This window comes from Poeciliopsis prolifica, unplaced genomic scaffold, assembly GCF_027474105.1.
Source record: "Poeciliopsis prolifica strain line A6 unplaced genomic scaffold, Auburn_PproV2 SCAFFOLD026, whole genome shotgun sequence".
NCBI classification, from domain to species: domain Eukaryota; kingdom Metazoa; phylum Chordata; class Actinopteri; order Cyprinodontiformes; family Poeciliidae; genus Poeciliopsis; species Poeciliopsis prolifica.
The window spans coordinates 4,555,280-4,582,064 of NW_026562401.1; the positions used below are offsets into that span (position 1 = coordinate 4,555,280).

Below are 26,785 nucleotides of genomic sequence, written 5' to 3' on the forward strand. Positions count from 1 at the left end.
CAATCCGCCCTAAATACATATCTTATTCTGTTATCTCAAATCAGTTCCATAGGTTGCCGCTTCTGCAGTTATTTCTTCTGCTATCTTGAGTGCAGACTGACGGCTCAGTTCAGCTCCCGTTGATTCCTTCTGCTGCAAGGCAGGAGCTGAAAACTCACTGAACACATCAAACACAGTGAATATAAGATCACAGCAAACATAAGATAACATACTAAATATTTCTAACAAAGCTCTTGTTTTATAGTCATTCATGACCTCATTTACATATTACATCACTTAACGATCCATTAAAATACATTGAGTTAAAAGAAGACATGGCAACATTACAGACAATCCTGCAGCCAACCAGCCTGATTAGCTTAGTTCAGATTAGAAAACCTCTGACTGGAGGGTCTCTTCTTGATACATATTTAGTTTAAATCTGCCCACTGGTGGCCTGATATCAGTATTACATTCCTAAGTCCTATTTCAACAGTGATCATTAAATGTTCTTAAATGTTGTATTTAGAAATCAAAAGCAGAACATCTAAAACTCTGGGTTGCTCTCTCCTTTTCTGAGTCGACCACCATCTTAAATTGCTAATACAAAAGGTAAGTTTTTCCATTTACTCTTTTAAATGAGTAAATGGAAATACTGGCTCACAGTTTAGCAGATGGAAATGAACACTGTTGGCTGGACTCAAGCCACGTTGTTTAAAATATCCACTTTATTAAGAAATAGTAAGAACATTACAACAACCAGGTTCATTAGGTTTAAACTGCAGCTCCAGATTTTGTACACTAAACAAAAACAATCAAAAATAACCAGCTTGAAACACTAAATATACTAAATATTTTAGACCCCATTAAGAAGCAGTATTATGAAAACCCATTTTCTGCCAGTGTTGTTTCATGATGTGGGCATTTTGCTACGCAAGGATTACTAAGAAAAGCATATTATTGCAAAGTTGAGTAAAAGGAAAGGTAGAAAATGAAGCAACAGGGACACAGACTTGAATTGACTGCAAAGCAAAATCAAATTAAAAGTTTCAGGGAGAATTGCAAGGCATGGAGGCAGAAATGCACATAAAATATGAGTTCCACTTTCAGAAATAAGATGTTCTTGTATTTATATAAATTACATTTTCTAAATCTAATTTTGATCCTGGTTCGGTTAGCTGTTATTGTGGTAATTTGCTGACATAATCAAAACTCCCCACCTCACTTTCCTGCCTGGGTGATTCTTTCAGTTCCAGCCCCTCCTCCCTGACAGTTTTCCATGGTTCAATTACATTTCCAGAAGTGTTTGCACACAAACACTTATGCAATTTAATGTGGCCCCACGCACATCAGCTTGTACATCATGTTTACTCGGCATTGATAATGCTGAAAAGCAATAGGTTGTCCTTTGCATCTTGATTATTTCATTATTTTATTTTATTTGTTGTTTTTTTTTTTTTTTTTTTGTTGCAGTTTTGCTCTTTATTATCCTCTGTCTGATCCCCTTTTCTGCAGAACTACTGAGCCCATGACATCATAGGACCTCCTGACTCTCTTGACTGGGATTAATTCAGATTAAGTAACACATACACACATACTGGCGCCCTCTTTCAGTCTTTCTTTCACAATCACTCACAAAAGCTAACTGTCTGAAAGGTCTTTGACTTTTGTTATTATTGTGAAATATAAATGATCGGCAAAATTAACAGTAACTTTTGATATCCAAATTTTAATACATTGTTTGATAAGAAGACTGGAAGGTGTGAACTTTAGTAAGTCTAAAATTTGTATAAGATATAAATAAACAATGAAACTAATAAAATTGTCCTACTTTTTTATTTACAGTTTTCATGTCAGATTTTATGCATTTTCTTTTTCTTTTTTTTTTTAAATCAATTTAAACTAAAGAGAACATTTCATATACTTATAAATGTAAGTGCACTTATGGGTGCGTTTCTACGTCACTTTTCCGAGAGAAATTCAGATTTAATCCTCGTGATTCAGCAGCAGCTGGAGGTTCTCATGCACAGCCGCTGCGCGCGGGCGCGTGCACGCCGCTGATTGGACGAGCGCGCTCGGACAGGGCACGCGGACAGAGCGTCAGAGCGTCGGTGCAGAATATCTCGCCCTGAGCTTTACCTTGATTTATTTTCTTTTTACAACTTTTTTTTTTTTTACCCCCGCCCCCCAAAAAGTAAACTTAATTATTAATGAAGAACAACCGAGTTTGACGCTTGTTTGTGAAAAGTCCCACATCGAGGGTGAGTGAATTCTGCTGATATTAAAAGATAATGCACTCTTATAGTTTAGGGATTTAATGCTGTTAAACTCATGAGTGTCGGCTTACTTGCCGATTAGTTTTGGTTTGTGTGATATCAGCTCTTGGTCATGTTCAGTTCGGTCTGTCTGTCAGTATTGGAAACATCAGTGACTATTCATCATGCAATTCTCCTCCATTCTTCAGTCTAGTCTAAATATTAAATAATATTATTAGTAATCAATCAATGATACATAAACAATACATTATATGTATTAAAGTATTACATCTAAATTAAATATTAATGGATTATTTATATATTTTTTACAGTAAATCTTAAGTTTAATTTTTCCCTGGAGCTTCAATGATGACAAAGAAAGATTACCACAGCCAAGGAAATAAATCTGAAGTTTTTCTAAAATTCGCAGTTGTATGTAGACCACCTATCAATTTTACAATTTGCTTTTTATCATAAACTGCAAGATCTTGTTTGATATCTGAATAATAAGGAGATTTGTGTATTGTATTCTAATTATCTTTTGGTTGTTTCTCAGTATTTCACAACCTAATCAGATAAACACAACCTTCAATGTGTAATTATGTGACTTCTGGATATGTACATATTTTACATGTCATAAATTGTGCAACTTTGTAAATTTTTTTTCTTTAATCAGAAAACATCCAGAATTTCATTTTTTGTGGATTTTAAATCTGTTTTTAAACTTTCCCCTCAACAAAATGTGTGCACTGCTGTTACATGGTTTGAGGCTAAAACTATTTGTTTACTTTCATTACATAGTTTATGTTGCATTACATAAACATTACATAGTTTATACGTGTTAAATATGGTGATCTGATGAATAAGGAAAGACTTTGCAGATATCATTGCAGCAGTAAACAAACCAAAGGATGGATAAGGTGATCACAGGGTTTGACATGCCCTGATGATTTGGAGGTTAATCCCTTTTTTTATTTTCTGAGCTCCCATGAGGCCGTCAGGAACACTGCTGTGTTTTAGATTCAGTTTGATACAGTTGTTCTCAACAGAGTGACATTGGTTAGCCGCTGCTTGTCATGGCTGTGAATGTCCTACATAAAGCAGGAAGTGGATGCTGTTCCATTCATAGCAGCTATGTTGGCACTTTTAGATAAAGCGACTTTGTATCGAGTGGCAGAGCATGCATGGCTCAGGATTTTTTAGGGAAGTATGTTGTGGAGGGATGGTGGTTTCTTTATAAAGACTATTGTTACAAATGCTTAATGTTGCACAAGATTATGTTTTTACAATGTAGCATAAAAAATAATCTTTTCTACATTAAGGACAGGGAAGCTGGTCAGAGTTTGTATGAAGATGGACTTATAGGGTAATCCTAAAAGAAAACTTACTATATGCTGAAACGGAAGCAGGGAATTGACTCTAAAGATAGAGTCTGAGCCATAATTGAATTGTTTAATTCAAAGAAAATGCATATATTTGAAGAACTAGTCAAAGTCCACCGATAAGTTCAACTATCAATCTGTTTCCAGGCTTGAAAAGTGAGGTTTGCATCTTTCTCTCTCCAACCTGACTGAGCTGCAGCTGTTTTGCAAAGAAGAATGGACAAATAAAAATCACTTTGGACTTGCAAAGCTGAATGACAGACCTTCAAAATACTCACAGCTGTAAAAGCAAAACAGTACAAAGTATAATCAAAAGGGGCTTAAAGGTACAGTCTTCTGATCTTATTTGCAAAATTTAATTTAAAAAGATGACTTTTCCTCCCTTTTTCTATCACTAAGACTTTGTGTCGATCTGTCACCAAAAATCTCAGTTAAATACATTAAAGCTGGAGAAAGAAACATAATAAAATGTCTAAAAGTTCAATGGCTATAAATACTCAAGGCATCTAAACTAAAGCCTCGAAGGTGTTGGAAAAATGATGATCTAGTAAAGCATGAATCCTTTAACCTTCAGTTTTGAAGGTAAGAGTTTTAGGCTGAAATAAAAGTTTTGGGACAAGCTAAAACTGAGCAGTTGGGATGAGTTCAGAAATTATGATCTTATTTAAAAAAAAACATACAGAATGGATGTTTAAGTTGAGTATGACAAACTTCATAAACATATTTTAGGAAGTAAGAAACCTTTTATGTGTAATCTTTGTTAGGAAACCTTCTAGTAATTGAACAATGAGTTGCATGTAAGTTATTTGTAATATTCAAGTGAAATCTAAATAGTGCCATATTCCTCAATATTTTGTTTTTATTCGTTTATGTGTCTTGGGTGTCTTCTGAACTGGAAAAGAATTGTGTAGAGTTTTAACTAACATTGCAACCTGCAACATCTTAACCCCCTACGGATTAAAACTTGGTCTTTATCTCTGCACGCAACTGAGGGAGACGCAGCAGCAGAAATAGTTTCAATTAACAAATTAAAGACAGATGCCAACATGACTTCATGTTTGTTTTTATTGTAGGATGCGGAGAAAAGCATTTGTGCCAGCATGTGTGTTTTTTTTTTAAGTTACCAACTCCCTCTATCCCTTTAATCAGACTAATCTTAGTCTAGCATAAAAATTGTTGACTCTTTGTATATTTTGGGGTTATTTAGACTAAGTGCTGACATGATTTGAGTCTTTTTGTCGGTTACAAAAAGACTCAGATCATGAGGATCACCTGGGATCCCCATGAGCTCTGGCATTATGGGTAGATTAGTATTTTAGTTTTGAGAAGTTTTAAGTTTTAAGAATTTAATGGAAGCTCCTGTTACAGTTTTTAAACAGATTGAAGAGAGGGGATTTTGAAGGTCTTATGTTTATTAATTGTATTTTAGATGTTTGAGTTGTATATATGAAGCACAAAAACTGTCTGATTTGTGAGGAGAAATTGCGTAGATTAGCTAAACTTCAAAGAGATGAAGAGAAATGTGTTCAGCATTGAGCCATGTGACTCTGGGAGACAGATCGCCAATATGTGGCCTGGTTTCTGACCTTCACTGATCAATATTAGGTATTGATGTGTCCATTGTGGCTTCACTCTTCTGTCTTTTACATATGTGCCTGCTTGTTGAGTCAACTCTTCCTTCATCAGCCTATTTAAAACAATCAAATACTTCAAATAGTTTGTAAATATGCATTAAGTCAAACTGTTTGCGTTTGAAGCCAGGAAATGTGACAGATTAGGTCAATTAACATTAGCATAAAACAGAGAGTGCTGGATGAAACTTATTCAAAACCAGTTCAGCAACTCTTAAATCCGATGCTGTGCATAAAATCTTTATAATCTGGATAAATCTTTAAAGATCAGTAGAAGACATGTCCTTTAAAAATAATAATAATAATAATACAATTTTACAAAACAACCACAGAAAAAACAAAAAAGTCGACAAAACACAATGTGACGCTTATTTTTTTTTCAAGAAATAGGTTTTTTTTTAATTCAACTATGAATCTGCTACAATATGAAAATGCAAAAAAAAAAAAAATTAACTAAAAAAAGTTTACTGCCTTATGCTTTGTATTACTTTTTCTATATTCATTATCACCATCCAGTCTGGTTTATATAGCATCCTGGATTTGGTGATATTTGGCAGCTAATTCAAAACTTTAAATTTGAAACATCCTCAACCTTTGTGGGGTTTTTTTTCTTTATGTATAATTGAAATTACAGTGATAATTCACTTTTGATTTCTAGCAGGTACCCTAATGCAGCATCTGCTTTTACTTTTACTCTTGTCCTCACAGATCTCTGTACAGTGAAATGATGTTACCCCACCTTAATCCAGCCTCAAAGTGTTTTTTGAAAGGAACCATAAAAAAGACTGGAGGCTGAACCGATCCTTCTTTTTGCTATCAACTAATACGATAATAATAGCAATTAACCATTAGTTAATAGTATTTTTGTTAGTTAAGCTGATCAGTTGTACAATAATTAAATGTGTTTAGACTTGTGAAGCGTTGTTCACTTTTAATGTCATCGTAATACATCAACAAATGAAAGAAAATATGACAACATGAAGAAAAACATAATACTTTAACATTTTCTCTTTTCCTCGTGGCTTGACTCTGGGCATTAGAGCACATCGGCTTCTCTTGAACAATTGTCCAATGTACCTTTCCATGAATGTTCTTGTGTCTGGAGTAGTTTGAGATATTTGCCACCTTGACACGATAAGCTGTTGCAGCAGGACTCTCTCATAGCGCCAGTGCTGTAAACAAACGCATGATCATCCCTCATCACCTCCTCCAACCACTCCTGCTGGTTGTCCAGTGGCAGATTGCAGACCTGAGAGATTGTTTATTTGGCAGTTTCCTGGATGGAAGGATACATAAGACACCAAGGTCACAACAGCCTCCTCATGCATTTGTTCATGAAGATTTCTTAAGTAAATGCAGCTGGCCATAAAATGACTATTTTAGAAACAATAAGACTTCAAAATGAAGACATCACTCTAAATCAATACTTTTTTTTCAATTCAACTTTTGAACCCAAGTCTTTTTAAGTATTTACTGCATTTATAAAATAACAGTGATACAGAATTTAGCCTTAGGCATAACATTTGTGTTTTCTTCAATATGTTGAATCTCTGCAACTGGGTATCAAGTTGTTTGTTCTTCTTATGATTCTTATTTTGTGTGTTAATTTACCTTACACTGCATATTTTAACCAGACTCTTTAATTCAGTGTTTTTTTTTCTTAAGCTAAATCCGATGTATGTTTATATATACCATACCGTTTGTTTTTTTTATGTTTATATTTGTTATGCAAGTAAGCTGAGGATTAGCAAACCCTGCTGTGAACATTACACAAGTCAGGAGTGCAGCTGTAATCCCTCGCACATCAACACGTCTCATCACCCCCTCATCATCTCTTGGAGACAGTTTGTCCTGGTTCTTCGTCTCAGCCCCAATCTCAGTCTGCTGGCAATTAAGCCGCCAACCCTGTCTGTCAAATGGTCGGTGTTGTGCTCCCTATAAGATTTTACAAACTTCTCACATTTATCGTATTACAGCCACATAGTTTTTTCACAGCACATGTGGTAGAAAGCTGTGGGTTACATCCCTTTTACGTCAAAAAGCCTTGAACAGTTTTGGCAGAACAGTTCGTTTCTTTTAAGGAAAAACAAGATGTTTGATAAATTTCTGTTTGGCTTTGAAAAGCTCCACAAAAACTGCTCTAATTAAAGTTAATAGAGACATTTTAATGTCAGCTGTCTCCTGAGCATCCGCTATAATGGTTGTCCTGAATCGTACATCTGCTTTTCACGTTGTAAATCATACAATATCTGCACAACACTTCCACAAAATAAAAGTACATACTTTTTGTTGTCATTTTCTATAAAAATTTAATAAAAGGTGTATTGAAAACTCAAACCAATGCTGTTCTTTAATTTAACAAGCTAAAGAAATTTCTTATTGGAGGCATTTAAAAAAATCAAGCCATTTAGTTTCAAAGATTTCTATTGTGGTTCTAAATAAATTTTGTAATTCTGGGCCAAAAGGAAAAATGAAAAATGGGAATGGCTGCTGATCCTTTTCATCGGGAGTCTGAATACAAATACAAATTTTAATTCATAAAACATTTGAAAATCAAGAGTTATGCTATTTTGTGTTGGTCTCTGTCAACAGAGAGAAAAATAAATAAAAAAAATACCACAATGATGCCTGTGATTATAATGTGACAAAATTTAAAGCAAAATAACATGCTAAGGTTAAATAAGCAGAGAGATTTAGTGTTAATGTTTTTCTTCACAGCCTGTGCCTGCATGGATTCTTGTGATGAACTTATTCTTCACGGTTAGGACTGCCGACAGAAAGATAAACCAATCAGCAGATGTGAGAAACCTGCAATGGAGCACTGGTAGGAATCATCCTTATCAGTAATCTTATTATGTGTCATATTATGTCGTAACTTTTAAGAATTTAATGAAAAGAAAAATAATTCTGACGGAGCTTCACTCTGCTTTTTTAAGATTTTGCTTCATAAGTTTTCTCTGGCAAACTGTATTTTAACAGATGCATTTCTCACATTTAGACTCCTATTGTTTGTCCCAATTTATTTTCAAGATTGGCTGCATGTTAGGCCTGACGGTCCACACCAGAGGAGCACAAATCCAATCCTGGCGTCTGATTAAAGGGAACTGGACAAACAGCAGACTGCCCAGTGATCCTTCCCTGCTTCACATCAAAAATTTGCTTTTACTGATCATGTCTAACAAAGCAAGGTCAACGCGCAATTCAAGATGAACCCTTATGTCATTTCTCACTTCAGGCAGGATTTATTCCCCCATTTTTATTTGTTATAAACCTGTATTTTTCTGTATTTGCACAAATATCAATGCTGCTGCTCTCTGTTGCTTTGGGTAGTTTTTGTATTTTTAGTGGTATGACTTTTGGTTCTGAGGTCATTTTTTGACCAAGAGCCTTTATTTTCATATAAACTTGTTAAGCAAGGTAATTCAACAAGCACATTGTCATTTGCACGGTATATTTGCATAACAGTTTTAATTTAATCTTAATGATTCATTTTAAAAATGTAGTGCATGTTGTTTTTTTTAAATTCTCAAAAAAAAAAATTTTTTGCTGTCTTCGTCAAACAACGAAGACTTAAGAGATTTAAATCCACAGAAATGTTTTCCCTTCATGGCAGCTTATTTTTCAGTAATTTGTCTATCTTCTGCTAATGCCAGCTTTCTCACCTGCGCTCAAATGCTGAGAACTTTAAGAAGGTGATCTGTGTACTTACCTTTATTTGACATTTGAGTTAGTCATTTAGAAACTTAAAATGATTGGTTTCTCTTGAGATAGATCATAGTAATCTTTCCTTGTTGTTTTCTTCCCCACTTTTGTCAGGTGTTAAGGGATTTTCCAGTCATAATGCAGTTTTGTAATGAGGTACGTCCGTTCTGAGGTGTTGTCTCCTGCCGGTGATCATTAGAAGTAGAAGTCTAAACATTAATATTTGCAGTAAAACAGTTCACAATGTCCACCAAACAGATCTGTAGTCTTTTAGGAAGTAAATGTGAGATAGTGAAAGCTGTGACATGATCAAGTAAGGAATAATGACCTTATATAACATTTAGTTGGGCTTTTACAGCAAAAGTGACCTTCCTACTTATCAATTTATTAAAACAGTTCAAGTGAGCTACACTTTTAGTTTTTATGGTTTGTATTTACTTTTTTGTGATGACATATCTAGTCTAAAACAGGACTTTTATTCTGCTGTCTTTTTTTTACCTCACGCTATTTCCAAGTGGATGTAAACCTGGAAATATCTTTCATCGTAAGACTCTGCATGATTTTTACTTCTATTTTTCTGCATGTTATTTTCTGGAATAGTTTGCTCAAACAGAAGTGAAATAGGTTTTGTTTTGCTCTTATTTGCATTGTTATGAAATGTATGCCATCATGAGCTTAGTGATCTTAAAATGCTTCTATTTGCATTACCCAACTGCAATGCAGTTTCAGTTTATATTCTTCATCAAATGATGCCTGCTCCAAACCTCTACACCTTCTTATTGGTTTAAACTGAACATAACCAGCCCTGCATGCTCTTGTGTCGCATGCTGAGGTCAGTTCTCCCCTGAAACACCCGGAATGAACTTTCACATGAACGCAGTCGCAAAATAGGGACTCCTTGGCTTGCTTTTGTCAACCTCCACTTCAGATTACCTGATTTTATTTACTTCAAAGATTGGGTCTACCAATGAATATAATTACATAAGGTCCCACTTTTTCTGAACAATTGAACAATTATATACTTTGGAAAACCAAACAACCGGTTGTGGATGATGAAACAAATGCCTGTTTGGATTGGTGGTCATTGCTTGGATCTAATTTTTTAAGAAAGACTGGAGGACTTTGAGGGTAAAACCCTTTAATAAATCTACTGACTATACCAAGCCACACTGAGACATACAGAGATTTTACTTCAGATGATGGGAGCGGCACGTGTCAAACGTCGCTTCAGTGCTGTGGTGGATGGGCCAGTGGAGGAGGAGGAGGTCATGAGGCTAGCACAAAGTGCAAGGGCAGGAGAGAGTCCAACTGGGTCAGGAAGCCCAACCAGCTCATCTCCACTCCATGCCCTGAATGGCAAAGCTCTACCTCTTCAGTGCAACACAAACAACGCACAGACGCAGAGTGCTGTGGATGAGCCAGCTGGTGGAGATGCTGGAGGAGAAAGCAGAGTGAGAGCAGGAGGAATGTGCCCAGGTCCAAGGAATACCAAAGGCGGTAGTGAGGGTGGGAGAGTGGAAAGATGTTCTTCAGCAGACCAGGATTCCCTCTCTTCCCCCTCCACTACCAGCCGGCGTCGCACCAAGCGCTCAAACCGCCGGCCCCGACAACGCTTTGTGGGCAAGGACGGACGCTGCAACGTCACCTTCGTCAACATGAGCGAGAGGGGCCAGCGGTACCTCACCGACCTGTTCACCACGTGTGTGGATGTACGATGGCGCTGGATGCTGGTCATCTTCACGCTCTCCTTTATTCTTTCCTGGCTTCTCTTTGGCTTTGCCTTCTGGCTCATTGCCTCTGCACATGGTGACCTCTCCATTCAGATTACCCCCAGTTCCGGTTCTTCTCCCGGATCAGGAGACGCCGGCTCTGGAGGAGAGTCTGATAGAGATACAGTGGTAGAGGAGCCATGCTTCCTACAAGTAAACAGCTTCATGGCAGCCTTCCTGTTCTCCTTGGAGACGCAGACATCCATCGGTTACGGATTCAGAAGCGTGACCGAAGAATGTCCCCTGGCAGTGTTGGCGGTCGTTTTGCAGTGCATCGTGGGCTGCATTATTGACGCCTTCATCATTGGGGCAGTCATGGCGAAGATTTCCAAGCCCAAGAAGCGCAACGAGACTCTGGTGTTCTCTGATACTGCTGTGGTGGCCCTGAGAGACGGAAAACTGTGCATGATGTGGAGGGTGGGAAATCTACGGAAGAGCCATCTGGTTGAGGCGCATGTCAGAGCACAACTACTGAAGGTAAGCACAGAAAAGATGAACTATAAAAGATGAACTATAAAAACAATAAAAACTAAACTTGGACAGTTTTGCATGGTGTACCAAATTATGAAGGTGGACTTAACAAGAGATGGGTTAAAGAGAAACAGAGGGAGGAAGAGGGGCAGAGCGAGAGAGAGTCCCGAGACCATCTGGCTTGTATTCTGCCAAGGCCCAGTTAATGAGAGTTTGTTTTATTCTCCTCTAGCGTTTGGAAGATTTGCCATGGATTAACTTGCCTACAATTCCTTTACTGAGAGCCATTGTCCTTCATCATCCCATTTCCCCTTGCATATAGTGGTAGAGGACTGTTCTTTGTCAATAAATATAATTCTTTAAAGGCTTTTATTTAGTACTTTTCAATGTTTTTACATCATCGCTTTGTGTACACCTGTGCATGTCTCCAGATATTCCTTTTGAAAGTTTTCTTGAATTTGAAGTATTTGTGCCTAAAAAAATACTTACTCTTTCTCTGTTTTCCTAAATCTGTTTTCAGCCAAGGGTGACACCAGAGGGGGAGTATCTGCCACTCGACAATGCAGACATCAACGTGGGTTTTGATACTGGCACAGATCGCATATTTTTGGTCTCTCCCGTGACTATAGTGCACGAAATCAATGAAGAGTCACCTTTTTTCGAGATAGACAAAAAAGCCTTGAAGAATGACTCTGAATTGGAGGTGGTGGTCATACTTGAAGGGATGGTGGAGGCCACATCGATGACAACACAATGCCGCAGCTCCTATCTGGCTTCTGAAATCTTATGGGGACACCGTTTTGAACCTGTACTGTTTGAGAGGAAAAACGGCTTCCAGGTCAGAAAGGAGAAATAATACATTACTGTCCTTAGAAATGCTTGGCAGCCTTGGTAAAGGTTAATGGTCCCTGGAAGCTTGTTTTTGAAATACCAGGATAATATAAAGATAAATGTTTATTAAATTCAGACATTAAATCAGCTGTCTTCCATGTCCATCTCAGTTCCCAGACTTAAATCTGATAGAAAATCTGTGAAATGAGCTGATGTCTGCGACTCTTGATGATGTAAAATTTGACATCTTAGACAAAAAGTCTAAATGTTTGCTTATTGGCAAAAAGTAACTGTTTAAAGTATTAACAGCCATGGTGCCAATGATTGAGGCACTAATAGTTTAGTAAAACAACAATAATTTCCTATTGTCAAATTTTATTTCAATTGAAATGATTGTACTTAAATTAAAGACATCAAGAGTCCAACATCTTTCAGATTTTGATTTTACTAATGCTTCTCCTACACTACAGGGAAATATTTTTGTAGTTTTTGTGTTCTATTGGTCAAAGGAATATTTTTTTTCTAATCTTAAAACAAAAATGACCTATCTTTTGCATTTGTGCTCCTTAGACACATCTTAATGAGAATTAAACTAACGAAACTCTCATTTTTTTCTAGGTTGACTATTCATTTTTCCACCGGACCTACGAAATCCCAAACACTCCGTCATGCAGTGCAAAAGAGCTGGCCGAGCAGAGGTACATCGGAAGCTCATGCTCGTCCTTTTGTTACGAGAATGAAGTGGCCCTGGAGCTCGCCTCCCCAGATGAAGAAGCAGATCGAGAACATGGCTGTTCTCCCCAACCCACCCGAAGACCATCCCTGCAAGAACATCTTCACTGTAACTAAGCATGGAGAGTTGCAGTCTGCTGAACAGAGAACAGGCAGAGCTTCAGGGGAAAACACAAAAAAGACAGAGTCAGGCAAGTTTATTTGGGCAGACCAAGCAAGAAGTGAAAATCAACTATTTAAGCATTGCCAGATTTGTTAGATTTACATGGGAACCCAGTGTTAAACACGAGAGAGAGGAAAAAGTTAGAGAAGGGTTTGGGGAGTTTAGTCACAGCTCTGACCTAGTTGCCTGATTGGGCCTGGCGGTCTTTCAGAATCATTGAAAACTTGTTTAAGTCTCACAACTGGCCCATCACTTCCACAGCACAGTCATCTGACTCTAATCCCTGATCAGAAGGATGTGCAGCAGCTCCACCTGCTGGCTACAACTCGCCACTGGCTCTCAGTGATTCTGGACTGGAAAAAATAGCTTCTCTTTCAGCTGCTGTTGTGACATAAGTTTGTTGCTACTCAGGAATGCATTTTCAAAACTATGCTGACTTATCACTTCAGTGTTTTACTGTCCAATGGTAAGTATAGTTGGTGTCCTTTCTGTAATGCTGGAGAATGGGTACTTTGGTATTTGAGCAGAAATCCTCATTGCAGACCAAACGTGACAAGGAGAAGCTGTTGGAAACCAGCAGCAGTTTTCAACAGATTCTCCTTGCTGAGTGTATTGCATGCTTTCTTCTTTTTTGTTTTGTCTTTTGTCAGATTTTTTGGCTTGCTAATAATGTTACTGACTTATTTAATACATTTTGAGTTGATATTACTTATTTGTTTTCAGGAGAGTCTATGGTAAGGTGATGAGGCACAGTCGGACAGATGATATTGACTTTGTCCAGATGATCTGTTAATCTTGCATTTTTCTTGCTCTAATATCTTCTGAATCCTGATATGTAATATCAGCAAGAACATCTTTTTGTTGCGATTCTCTGTCATTTTTGGAAAATGTGCTTACTGAGGGAAGGTGTTATAGATTGTGAAGTGTTTCAGTCGCTGCTGCTGGTTCTGAATTTGACACAAAAGGACTTCAACCTCAGAAAACCTCATAAAATTGTGACTCAGCTGACTGGAGTCGGACAGATTTTATGATGATGGCAAGATTTTGATGTCTTGTTGTTTCTGCGTATGTAAAAACTGTCTTTTATTTGCACAAGTGGACTGAAACATCATATTTATAAGATATTAATTTATTTTAAGCTCAATAAATTGTGTAAAAGCTTTCTAATTGAAATATATTACAGATGGGTTCTCTGTGAAAACGTGGTGCCTTCAGAAATGTAGCTACAGCCCCTTCATCTGCAGCTGTTTATTTTATGTATTGTGCTTAAAGACATTTTTTGTTATACCCCTTTTCTTCAAAAGAATCAACTTTTGGTTAGTAAAATTATATTCCTTTTCCATGGTACTTGAAAGTTTGAATTTCCAGTTTTCAGAACAAAAAGAAATGCTCTGGAATGCCCTATGAAGTTTGAACTTCTAATTGGAAAGTGAGAAGTTTGGCTGCTCTGCATGTAAGATGTAGTTAAATATGCAGAAATAACCAGTTTATTTGTTTTTCTGTTATATCAGTCCTTCACATTGTGCAATATAAGATCTATTTTGGGATTATGGTGAGTGCTGAATGGTTGAACAGTTGTTTGTGATATTGCCCTGTAGTAAGAAGCTTCATGTGAGCACTCCCACTCCCTCCATTCTCCAAAAATATGCATGTTATGTGTAAATGGCTACCTTAACTTGCCTTGGGATTGAGCATGTGTGTGCATAATGGTTTCTCTCTCAGTTTTACCACTGGGATAGACTGGTGACCAGTCCACCTCGTACTTACCCTTATGGTCCCCCACAGAAAATAGTGTAGAGACTGAATGGATGGATGTTCATTCAGTGTATAAATGCTTACATTTTACAGAATATTTTAAGAAGTTTTGTGAAATGTTATTGGCAGGTAGTATTTAATCAGGGTTGTTCGTCAACTCCACTGGTTTTCTGCTTTACAACAGGAACAATGCTACATTTCAAATTGGAGCCTTTGTTTGGGAATTATGTAACACCTGAGTTAATCTTGTTTTATAGGAAGCTGGCAAGCAGGTGATGTTTTGCTTCAAAGAGGTCCTACAAGTTTGTTGTATGCATCTGAACAAAGACGAAATATGCAAATTAATGCCACACAGTGCTGGGTATGCCATAGGTCAATGAGATCCAAACCATCAGAAATTAAAACGTACAGTTTATTCCTGCAATTCATGCCATGTCAATATGCAGAGCAGCCACATTGACTCTGATTCCTTACTCCCCAATTGAAAGTTATGACTTCAGAGAGTGCTGTATTTGATATTTAATTTTTCTAACTTGTAACTTGGTCGTTCTGCCTTCCTAGTTCAGGTGGAATTGTATGTGATGTAATTCTAGGTCCAGATTTCAGAGGCTGTTGAAACACCAATTTTTGCTAATTCATTCAGCAATTGAGCAGGTACACAATGAGCACAAAGTGAATGTTTAAGAAGCTATGTTTCGTCATTATACCACAGAGTATAAAATGTGCACTTTCTAGTTATTTTACAAAGCACTTTGAACTTTTGGGTGTGTTTTATTCTTTTACAAGTTAATGTGAATCACACAGCCTAAGTTGTTAAATGTTTTAAGTGTAAAGGAAGCAGCATGTGAAGAGTTACCTAAATTAGCCTGTCTAATGTACAACCTGTAATTTTGTTCCTTGAGTTTTGCACAAAAGTAAAATGGCCTATATACTGCAGTGTCCCAGTATTTTTGTAGAATCAGATGCCGTGTCAGACGAAAGGCTTTGCAACGTCAGGAGGGACTGTGTTTTTAACTAGTAACATTTTATTTGTTAACATCAGTGTTAATACTGTTTCCTCTCACTTTTCTTCTTCACTGCTTCCATGTCCTATTAATAGTCTCCACAGTGGCCCGTGTTATTCACCCTGCCTCCACTGCCACCACATGTAATTTGAGCCCAAAACACCATCACTTTCGTAGCATCTTTTGAACTTCAGAAGAAACTGTTTGGCTGACATTTACTTTTCACAATACAGCTCAACACATTTTAATACTTTGCAATATGCTGTGATGCCATCATTTAAAAAAAAAAAAAAAAAAAAAAACTAAAAGAAAATTATTAAAGGTTCCAATGATGTTTTTTGATTGTTTGTTTTAAGAATGGGGATTCTCTATTTTACTTTGTAATTTAGAGTGACATCAGGGACAGAGCACTTCCAAATAAAACACAATTGTTTGTCGAACAAATAAAATAAACTGATGCAACTGCAATGATGTTTTTTGTTGTTGAATATTTTCCTCACATTGTTAGATTACAGATTTAAACACAAACAAGGTGTAGCACATCTGGATTTGATTTGAATTTACATTTCAACCTGATGTGCATGTATTTAACTGTAATTATTATGGTTGAGTGAAAGAAATAAACTAATATTCAGTGTTTCTTCTCGTCGAATTGTGAAATCCTATGTTACAATATTTTACATCCCACGACATTTATATGTAATGACTACCTATAAACTGTTGAATTTGGTTTGGGGTGACTCAGTTGAACTGTTGGAAATATTTATAAATATCCCTGTGAACCATACCCTGCAGAAATGCAGATTTCAGTCGGATTTTCAAGGATGATCTGAATCACGTGCCTTGGGGTCAGACGCTAATCGAACACTCTTTGCTGTTTTCTTGGTGAAAATATTAAAATCAGATCCAGGATCAGTGACTGCGGACGTCGATGCCACAGAATGGTAAACAAAGGGCGCGCAAATCCCCCCACGGTAGCGCGAGATCACCACACGGCACCTGCTGCGCTGCTGCTACAACACTCCGATTGGCTAACTGACGCGTCAGTCAAACATGATGCCGCCTACCGCCTTTCACCATTGGCTGACGGTACAGCCGTTTGTGTGAACGTCAATGTGATTGGTCACCACGCCCGTTAGCTGCCCCATTTAGGGCGGAGAGCTGCCGCCGCATTCATGAGGCGGGTCTGCGGCTAAACTAAAGGCTTTCATTGGAGTCCTCTCGCTGTTAAACCCCTCTGCTCGCACTTGGTTGGTCCACCACCAGGAAAAAGCTGTTCGGGAATGAAGCCGTCGTCGTCGCCCTCAGTGCTCTCCACTTTATTCCCACCGCGGAGAGTGTGCGGCTCCGCTCATAGAGCAATGCCATGATAAAAACCGCATATGCGGTAAGGCTACACACCTACCAGGCAGGGAAATATCCACGAAACAACCTCACTCCGTTTTCTCCTCACACCGCAGCCTTATCCACCACTCACATCGGAACCTGAAGGTGAGACATTTAATTACCTTTACCCTAATCCAACTCGTAAGTAGCCGGGGCAATATCCTTAAACGTCTCGTATTTCAGGGGAGCTGGCTAACCTCGCATGCTTAGTGAATGTGAGCTCAGAGCCTTAACATGAAACATTAAGGAGGCTGACGACGTTCATGTTGGTTTAAAAATGCCCTCTGTTTCATCTTAGAAACTCGACCTATATATTAATAGGCTGTAGCCACGCTGATTCATTTTCCTAATACATGAATAAAATCATGTAAGGGTGAAAATGGATGATTTCATCAATTACAAGCTGGAGATGCTTCACGTCTTCCGCCCAAGGTGTGGTTCTCTTCCTTAGTTTTGTGTCTCAGTTCTGAATTATGCCGGTTATTTTTAGGCTCCACGCCGCATCTGTGTGCCTCTGCAGCCCGGCCTGTGTCATTATCACAGCCGCTGGCTTTAACATGTCACATTTCCTCAGTGTCTGCCTTCAAAAAAAAAAAAAAAAAAAAAACAAAAAAAAAAAAACAAAGAAGAAGTCGTATCAAAGCTGAGAGAGGAATAAAAAAGGCGTCTCCAGCTCCAGCATCGCCACCAATATACACGAACAACCTAATAATTACACACCCGCAGGAAGACAGACAGAGAGACAGACAGACAGAGGAGGTGGACCCCGCAGTGGATGACCTCAGTTCCAACTCAGGGGGTATTGTCTGTGGGCTGCTTTATTATGGGGTGTTGCTATGGAGGAGAGCAGTCAGGTTTTTGGCAACTCCAGCTGCTGCAGGAGTTTAGCTGTTCAGTCCACGCTGTACTGCGACAGCCTGAGGTCTCTGTCTCTCTGTCTGTCTGTCTGTCTGTCTGTCTGTCTGTCTGTCTGTCTGTCTGTGTGTGAGTGTCCTTTAGGAGGAGGATACATTGCAGCTATATGGCAGGCAATGCAAAGCCCTCCACTGTGATTGATGAGAGAGCACTGATTTGTATTCAGATTATTTAGTGACTCACTTAGGCAGTGCCTTTTTCACTTATGATGTCATCAGTGGCTTTGTTTCATTTCCCTGTCAAGATATGTTTCTAACAGGCATGGACTGGTAGGAAATTCACACCTCCTGTTCTGATAACCTTGATTAGAAATAAAAAAAAAAAACAATTCATGATATGATCTAGTTGCTTTTATTTAAAACAAAAAAGCACGACTTATTCTTGCTGTTGCCATTACTCGTTAAAATATTGATTGTTACAGTTATGCATTTATTTTAGTGTTACTTATTCAAACACCACAAGCAAAAATCATAAACTAGGCATGGGCTGGCATGACATTATTACTGCATGATAACATTGTGTAAAAATACTACGATATAACGGTTTTCACACAAAGGTGTAAGATAACGTGACGTCACATTTTTTTATTGTTTCTTTAATTAAAAAAGAAACAATTACTCTTGCTTTTATATATAATAAACATAAACATCGCCATTAAGATAGGATAGTATGTCATTCAAAACTCTACTTAAGCTAAGTACTAACAGCCCTTGCTGACCATAACACTCCTTATTGTGGATGTTGTTATTGAAGGAAGTCTTGAAGTTTGCTGTCAGGGAGACGTGTCAAGAAGAAATTAGACGAACCAAAAAGGATGCACAAACCTATTTGTATAGAAACATTTTAAAGATGCTTCTTAAAAAGCAATATCTTAATAAGAATGATTTGTGACTCCTTTGTTTTCCACACTATAAGTCTTGTTTTTATGTGACAATAACTATTCTTTATTGTAAACCAGGGAAAGGTGTTCAGGCATCTGACCTTCAGTGAGCAGCAACAGGTAGAGGAGAGTTCAATAGTTTCTAACATTAATTTTGTTAAAGGGTTTTTAAAGAAACCTTTGACATATATAATAAGACAACCTATAAACTAATTGAGAGCGTTTCTTCATACTTCATAGCTCCATACTGACTGTCTGGGTGGTGCCAGTTCTTTTGTGGACATGTTTGCTCCACGCCCAGTGTTGAATTGGAGTTGCAGGTGTAGGTTGGGAGTAGAGATATAAAGAGGCGGAGGAAAAGAGTCGTACTGAGGCACATAGCAGGAATCAGGCCTGATGACATACCTGCAGTGGCACAGAGATGCCATATTACCTAGCACATTCCTTGTACAAATTTGGACATTAAGCTGCCTGTTGGATCAAAGATGAGGTTTGTCTCATTGCTGCTGGTGTCTTTTGTATTTCTTGTGTCTTCTTGTTCCTTTGAAGTGTGGTTATCCTTATGGTTTATCCATTTCAGAGCAAATTTAGCAGATTCTGGTAGATATTTCAAAAGTATTTCAGGACACCGTCCCGTGATATAGATCTATAGCAGCGGTTCCTGAACGTTTCAGCTTCTGACCTACAAGGGAAACAGACTCGTGACCCAGATTATTGGTTGAGTATGCAAGTACTTTCACTAAGTCAATAAACAGGGGGTACAGTGACAATCAACGGCAATAGCCAATAAATTATTTTTATAATTTTTTTTTTCCTATTTCTTCATAGCATGTTTTCCAATTATCCTTTTTTGTTATTTCACTTCCAGATCTTAAGCTGGTCTACTTGTTTGATCATCTTTTCATGACCTCTTTTGCATATTGACTGCCAGGAGAGATTCCAGGAGCCTGTGATGTTCACTTAAAATGTTATATTTTGTGTCCCCAAAGCTTTAATTCCTAAACTCAGCCAGTTTTGTGTGATAAAGTCTACATTTTCTGCTGTTTCATCCATTATAAGAAGCTTTCTCATTGAACTAATGCTTTGTAGTTGTTGGAATAAATTTAGAAACATCCTGTTGTTGTGCTGCAGTCAGTCTGACTCTGGATCGCCTTCATGTGTCAAAGCTTTAACCACTTTTAGCAACTGTCACCTCCTGTCTCCCAGGACCACCAGCCCCTAAAGCGTTTTAGCGTTTTGACTTTCCACTACATCCTTCCATGCATTCCTTTCTAGGGTTTTATCTCTGCTGGGTTCAATGGGTTGTAGTGGAAGGAGGTGCTTTAAACTTGGAGTTTGATTTGTTTTGAACTTTCTCCTCACATCCCTCCCCCAGCTTTCCTGTCATGTCAGTTTACTCGGTCGATTGATGTGTCTCGCTGTTTCTCCAAACCTCCCTGCCTCCCTCATTCCCTCTCCATCCACAAATCTCCCACTTTCTCTTCCATTTTCATCTTCCTCTTGATTTCCCGCATCTCCCATTTAGGCCATCCTCTGTCCAGCCTCGGGTTTAAATGGGCTGGATGTTACTTGCATGCTACCGCAGCTCCTTCTGCACACGTGGGTGCTGAAGCGTGTGATCTCTCGTCACAGAATCCCATCAGCATCTCCGTCCGCAGAACGAAATAGTTTTTAATCTCACTTCTCGTTTCTCATTTTCTCACAGTGCCAGCAGTACCATGTCCAGGCCAACAGGGGGCGTCGCCAACGATGTCACCCGCTTCCTGTCATCAGGCGTGGGGACGAGCTCTCCCAGCGCCAGTTCTTCGATGTTCTCCGCCGCCAGCCAGGCCGACTGGGCTGCCAAGAGGCTGGTGTGGGTGCCGTCGGAGAAGCATGGCTTTGAGGTGAGCTGTCACGGGAACACCCCGACTCCTCAGCCTGTTCTGTTTACCCGAAATATTAAATTTAATCCACGAGCATCATCTGGACCCTGACTCACTGTCTCATTTATTGCATCACCTCTTCAGGTGTTAAAACACACAGGGCGTTGTGACAGTAAGCCATAATGTCAGGGCTCAGAACCATTTTATCTTATTACAACTTGTCCCAACATTCTTTCTTTTCACTGTCTTAAGTTTCATCGTCTTGTAAATTATTTGCCCCAAGTCTGTTCCCTCAACTTACAGGTGTGTCAGACAGGTGACGTAAAGAAACACAGGGTGTGTGTGTGTGCTTTTGTCTTTATGGTAGAAGCTCTTTAATCCCTGTGACAATGCTCTAGTTTCTACTTCATTCATTATTATTCATATTTTTTCATTCTTTACTGGCACATTAACCATTATATGCACACAAAAGGCCCTTGATATAAAATTAATGTTTTTCTGTTCCATCATCAAGCATTTGTGGATCTCAGAGAGCATATTTTAGGTTGTGACTCATGAATTCAATGCCCTGTCTCTGAGTGTCCCTCTCTCTGCTGGACTGGTTTCATAAAAAGCTCTATGAATAGAACAATACGCTCCTTCAGCTTCGTAATGTTAAGGAGGCCGGTGCAGACACTGACTTCATTTTACAGTCACGTTCTCAGTGATAAAAAACAACAAATTACCACACATACTTAGAGGAAAACTCAGAAACATGCACGTCATCATGTAGTTTCATAGTCTTGGCATACACTTTTCTCCCGTACTTTAGAGACACTGACTCATATTTATATGCATTGTGAATTTTAAGTAGCAGAGACAGCAACGCAATCTTGGTGTTTCTGATCTTGCAGATTGACTGCAAGATCAGAAACAAAAAGAAGGGCCCTCTGCTCTGCCATCGTCCATTGCATCATGATCACAAGGAAATGTAGCTGTAATATGCATATTATCAGGTTCCACTGATCAGCTGCTTGGCAAAACAAAAACTGCATCTCTCTGCATCATCTCAGTGCATTTAGGTGTCTTGAAGTGATGAAGACGACTTGTTGAAGTTCAACCAACCATGAGAAAGTAACTGTGACTCCGATTGTGACTAAGGCTGAAACAAGAATTAATCATGATGGATCAATTGTTGAAATAATCGTTAACTAATTTAGTAATCGAGTAATCGCTAACTAGAGCATACAGACTAAAACATGCAATTTGCTAAAATAGCAACACACCCAGAGAAATAATTAAACCAAACCTGTACAAAATATATACAAATAAATATTTTCTACCTAGAACTTCTCAGGCTCCAGGTGATGCATGATCTCACAGCAGCAGATTCCCCATGTCTGACACAGATGACAGTGGCCAAGACGCTAAAGGTCACAGAAAACATTGAAAATTGATAATGTTGTTTTAATACTGTAGCATCATCCCAATATGCAGCTGCTTGATGCTGTCATGTCAATATGGACTAGAATGTCTCAATGGCATTTGTTGACTCTATGCCATAACTGTTGTAGTTGGTGTACCTAATAAAGTGTCTGTTGCATATAGGTTCTTATGTTCTGTGAAGATGAAGATTAGAGCGGATTGGATCCCTTTAAGAAAATGTCATAGTATAATCCTATTTTATCAGTTCCATATTTGTTAAGGTTTGAAAAAAATTAAACCTGAGCTTGAAAAATGTTTATATTCCCAACTCCGATTTTTGTCATTATCTAAAAAATAAAAATGTAAGTTTCAAAAAATAAATTGGGTTTTTACACTGATTTATATTTTGACGATATCTTTCATCCTTAATTTGACACATCCACACTTTCAGCTCATTTATAATTTTGGTCTTGAGTTAAGAGTTGCACAGTGGGAGCACTGTTGCCTTACAAGAAGGTCCTCGGTTTGAATCCTGGCATGGAGAAACACACAGATTCTCCCTGTGCATGTGTGGGTTCTCTCTGAGTACTCCAGCATCCTATCACAGTTTAAAAACATGAGTGGTTTTTGGGGGCTCTAGAGCTTAAAGGTGTGTGCATGGATGTTTGTCCTGTATGTCTTTGTGTTGCCTTGTGATGAACTAGCAGGATGAACCCCACCTCTCACCCAAAAATATTGTTTTAGATACCAAACAAGATGATAATAATTGTATTTTTGTAAAAAAAAAAAAAAAAAACGTATTGTTGCCAAATATTACAGTGATTTAAACAGTTGAATGATTTTCAGATCATAATTATGATCAAACCCAATGTGGTAAATGTTTCTCAAATTTGTCTAAAATGTGTTGATTTGAGATAATAAATATATAGGAACCTTTATTACAGTTTCTGTTATAATTCATATACATTTTGTCTTTATGTTCTAACTAAAACATCTTTTAGCTTATATTTTATCCAAAGCTGAATGACATAAGTACAAGTTGCTAAACACTTTAAACTTATTATAAATTCACTTTCTTGTGTGATGTTTTATGTGTCTCAAATTACAATTAGGCGTTATCTAATAACCCATTAGGAAAACATGATATTTCAGTATGATTGGTGAATAATATCACCAATAACATCAATTTTATATGCAGTTTTCTTGCTTTTCTTTGTGCACTTACTTTTCAACAGAGATTTTGATATGGGTCTTGAAATGGGAAAAATGTGTAAAGTTACAAATCATTCAGACATGAACCATACTCTGGTGTTCTTGAGTGTTTTTTATTAATAGATTTTTGTGAAAATTTGAATTACAAACACTAATTTCTCCCATTACATTTGTCAAATCCAGAAAACATAACCAAAGGCAGCATTATAACTCAGACTGGGGGATTTCCATAGATGAAGCTGCTCTTCAGTCCTGTTTGGGCTTCGCTGAATTTAATAAAGACATGGCTTTTGGAAACTAATCATCTTTTGTAAACAATTTTACTTTTAAGTATGATGTCTCATCTTTAGTTTTGTGCTTTCAAGTGAAACTGAAGTTTGCTGTCATAAGCAGATAGAAGAGCTGGAAAGAAGCAAAAAAAAAAAAAAAGCTTCTAAAATCCCCCCAAAACATTGCAGTATGTCCAGAAAGCCTAAAGATCTACCGATACTACCACCTTCATAATGTTAAAACAGAAAATCACTCGGTGGAAGGAAAATATAAAGAAATGGTTTAAAGTAACTTTTGCTCTCATCTTTACTCTTATTTTCTACTTAATCTTTTCCAGTCGGCCAGCATTCGGGAGGAGCGCGGTGACGAGGTGGAGGTGGAGCTCACAGACAGCCAGAGGAAGCTGACTCTGTCCAGGGAGGAGGTGCAGCGCATGAACCCGCCACGCTTCAGTAAGGTGGAGGACATGGCCGACCTCACCTGCCTCAACGAGGCCTCTGTGCTGCACAACCTCAGAGAGCGATACTACTCGGGCCTGATCTACGTGAGTGCATGAATGCTGCTCTGTGACGTTTACAGCTGATGCACTGGAGCCAAGTCGCATCGACTGTAACCGATGCAACCAGATAGGAGCAGTAAGGAGTCGGCTTACGGAGACGTTAGGCATAGTAACAGGGATGTCCTCAGTTTCTGTTCCATAAAAGTGGCCAAAATTTAGTTAGGAGATATGGGAGATGCATTCATAAAATATGCATTAAGGCAGCATGTGCATTTAAAGCAGAATGATAATAAATGAATGTTATTAGATGTTGAAGTTCCTTTTAATGTGTTGAATAATTCAGAAACAGTTAGAAGATAATTGATGAGCATTACTGATGTCCCTTAGTGAGGTGTGTAATAGTATGAGATAAGATGCAGTAGTGTGTATCAGTCTTTTATGACTTTCACTGCAACTGGAATGTATTATGAAAACATTACTGGCACTGATCTATCTCAAACTCACTTCCTTATTTGTCAGGAATCATCTTATTAAAGGATTGAACTCAGTCATTCATGGATTGCCTTATAAAAGTAGTTATAATTTGAACTTTGTCACATTTTTTTCACATTATAGATAAGGACTTCAGTTTATATTCTGGGTGGATTTTATGTGTTAACTCAACACACTAGTTCAGCTGCTGCAGCTGGACCATAAATCTCTTGACAAGTTTGAAGTCTTTTGCAGCCTCCAAAAGATTTTTCTCCAGGATTGTTCTGTATTTAACTCAGTCCATCTTTGCAATCAGCGTTGACCAACTTCCTTATTCCTAGCGAAATAAATGATCATTACAGCATGATGCTGCCATCACCATGCTTCCCAGTGGGCATGGCATATTTAGGTTGATGTTCAGTGTTAACCCCAGAAGTTCAGTTTAGGTCCCAGTTGTTCACTATTTACTTATTAGGTTACTTTCAAGACAGTTGGTTGTACTGTATTTCATCAGAGGGATCAGAGTTAATTGGCATAATTTTTTTTTTACTTCACATCAACACTGGTTTATCTCAAACTTACTTACTTCCTTATTTGTCAGGAATCGTCTTATTAAAGGATTGAACTCAGTCTGTCACATAAACATCCAATAAATTACACAAAGGTTTGTGAGAAAATTTTGTTTCATAAGTTCTTTTGTGAGGCACTGCATGTTGAGCCATGTGTGTCACAGATTGAAAATAATTGCTTAATGTGACAGTTTTGATCTTCATGCTTGTGAAATAGTAGCCAAACTGGTAGGAGATGCAGAGCATCTCATGGTGGGAGCAGAATGCTTCCTCCTGGACGGTTCTCGTGTTTTGATAATACAAAAGCTGAAAGCTGGAGGGAATAAGCCAAGTAACAGCTTTTCACTGAAATGGTGACTTTTCAGGAACAAAATTATTTGTTTGCTTTCCATGAAAGGCCAATTTCCTACCAGAAACTCAACATTTCTAAGTTTTTCTGTTTATTTAGCAAATGTTGTCTTGTTCAAACTTTTATGAGTAACGTAAACTATGCATTTCTCTGGGTTTAACATGCAGCGTATCCCTCTCTGTCTTGACGTCTTTCAGACGTATTCAGGGCTGTTCTGTGTGGTGGTGAACCCCTACAAAAACCTCCCCATCTACACAGAGTCCATCGTGGAGATGTATCGCGGCAAAAAGCGCCATGAGATGCCCCCACACATCTACGCCATATCAGAGGCAGCCTACCGCAGCATGCTTCAAGGTAATCAACGCACTGCATGACCTGTGACTGACTCCAGGCTCCGTTTTGTTGCACAATATCCTCCGTGATCTTTGATCGCTAGGCCTCAATGTGAATGCTATTTCAAGGCGTGGTTGATTCTTGACTTGTGATTTGATTTCAAGACCTCTTAAAATTTAAAATAAACATGTGAGAAGATTTTTACAACTGCAGTGTTGAAATGTAGCACACCCACCTATAAAAACCTGGATCCTGTGATTGATTTGATTGTACATTTGATGTGGTGAGCGTTTTGTAACTCTACACGACTGGCTTTTTTTCCCCCCCTGCCCTGCTTGTCATGTTGATTTTACAAAACGAGACGGAGAGAAATCCCAGCAACCGCTCAAAAGCAGTGAAGGGTTTATTGTGCAATGCCTCTGCGTGTCGAGCTGATATAATGGGACAGGACTGATGAGGCTCTGAGGCTTCAGTTGCCCTCCCGGAGGGGTCGGGGATGGCAACAGCTGTAGGTGTGTTACTTCAGAGTTTAAACCTGCAGGACCAGTATGAATTCCTTCTAACTGAATGCGTGAGAATCTGCAAAAGCAAATAGCTCCGACGTCGCAAACGGTGTCCACCCACTGACTGACAGTGCTGAATGCTATACGGGTGCCTGGCGAGACCAGTTGAGCCGGTGAGCAGCTTGTCTCTCCCAGTGCGCTCATATTAATGAGTGACTCGAACCAGAGACTTAAACAGCAGAAACATCTGCTCAAAATCAGAAAGTGAAAGCAGTGCAAAATATTTAGTTTTTAATGTCTATGTAAATTCAACCTCAGATAGTTCATAAAATATGACCTGTTTGTTTATGTTGCTGTTTATTTAACTGTGTTTCTCTTTCACAGACAGAGAAGATCAGTCAATCCTTTGCACGTGAGTAACCTTGAATCAGCCCCCAGCATGTCTCTTTGTGTTA

At 38.3% G+C, this 26,785-nt stretch overlaps 2 protein-coding genes across 8 annotated transcripts in view; both read left to right on the top strand.

Moving 5' to 3' along the window:
* The first annotated feature begins 2,072 nt into the window (after positions 1–2,072).
* On the top strand, positions 2,073–16,145 carry kcnj14 (potassium inwardly rectifying channel subfamily J member 14). Of its 2 annotated transcripts, XM_055047500.1 has the most exons (6): positions 2,073–2,240; positions 7,966–8,071; positions 8,278–9,105; positions 9,465–11,195; positions 11,710–12,027; positions 12,639–16,145. In XM_055047500.1, the coding sequence occupies exons 4-6, from the start codon at positions 10,146–10,148 to the stop codon at positions 12,867–12,869; spliced, it is 1,599 nt and encodes a 532-aa protein (XP_054903475.1). In that variant the 5' UTR covers positions 2,073–2,240; positions 7,966–8,071; positions 8,278–9,105; positions 9,465–10,145; the 3' UTR covers positions 12,870–16,145. The 2 variants fall into 2 exon arrangements, with proteins under 2 accessions (XP_054903475.1, XP_054903474.1); XM_055047499.1 differs by having other exon boundaries at positions 8,278–11,195.
* Positions 16,146–16,834: 689 nt separating this feature from the next.
* The window catches only part of myh14 (myosin, heavy chain 14, non-muscle), a 34,323-nt gene continuing 24,372 nt past the window's right edge, over positions 16,835–26,785 (top strand). For all 6 annotated transcript variants that reach the window (XM_055047459.1, XM_055047462.1, XM_055047460.1 and 3 more), the window contains exons 1-5: positions 16,835–17,165; positions 20,561–20,741; positions 23,944–24,150; positions 25,692–25,848; positions 26,715–26,742. In XM_055047459.1, coding sequence (XP_054903434.1) covers positions 20,574–20,741; positions 23,944–24,150; positions 25,692–25,848; positions 26,715–26,742 — 560 coding nt within the window. In that variant the 5' untranslated portion in view covers positions 16,835–17,165; positions 20,561–20,573. The remainder of the gene's footprint in view (positions 17,166–20,560; positions 20,742–23,943; positions 24,151–25,691; positions 25,849–26,714; positions 26,743–26,785) is intronic.

Excerpts from the sequence above, each read along its gene's own strand:
- kcnj14 (XM_055047499.1), top strand. The coding sequence starts at position 10,146 with ATGATGGGAGCGGCACGTGTCAAACGTCGCTTCAGTGCTGTGGTGGAT. Across the intron at positions 11,196-11,709 it reads TCAGAGCACAACTACTGAAG|CCAAGGGTGACACCAGAGGG; the intron begins GTAAGCACAGAA and ends ATCTGTTTTCAG. Across the intron at positions 12,028-12,638 it reads AGAGGAAAAACGGCTTCCAG|GTTGACTATTCATTTTTCCA; the intron begins GTCAGAAAGGAG and ends ATTTTTTTCTAG.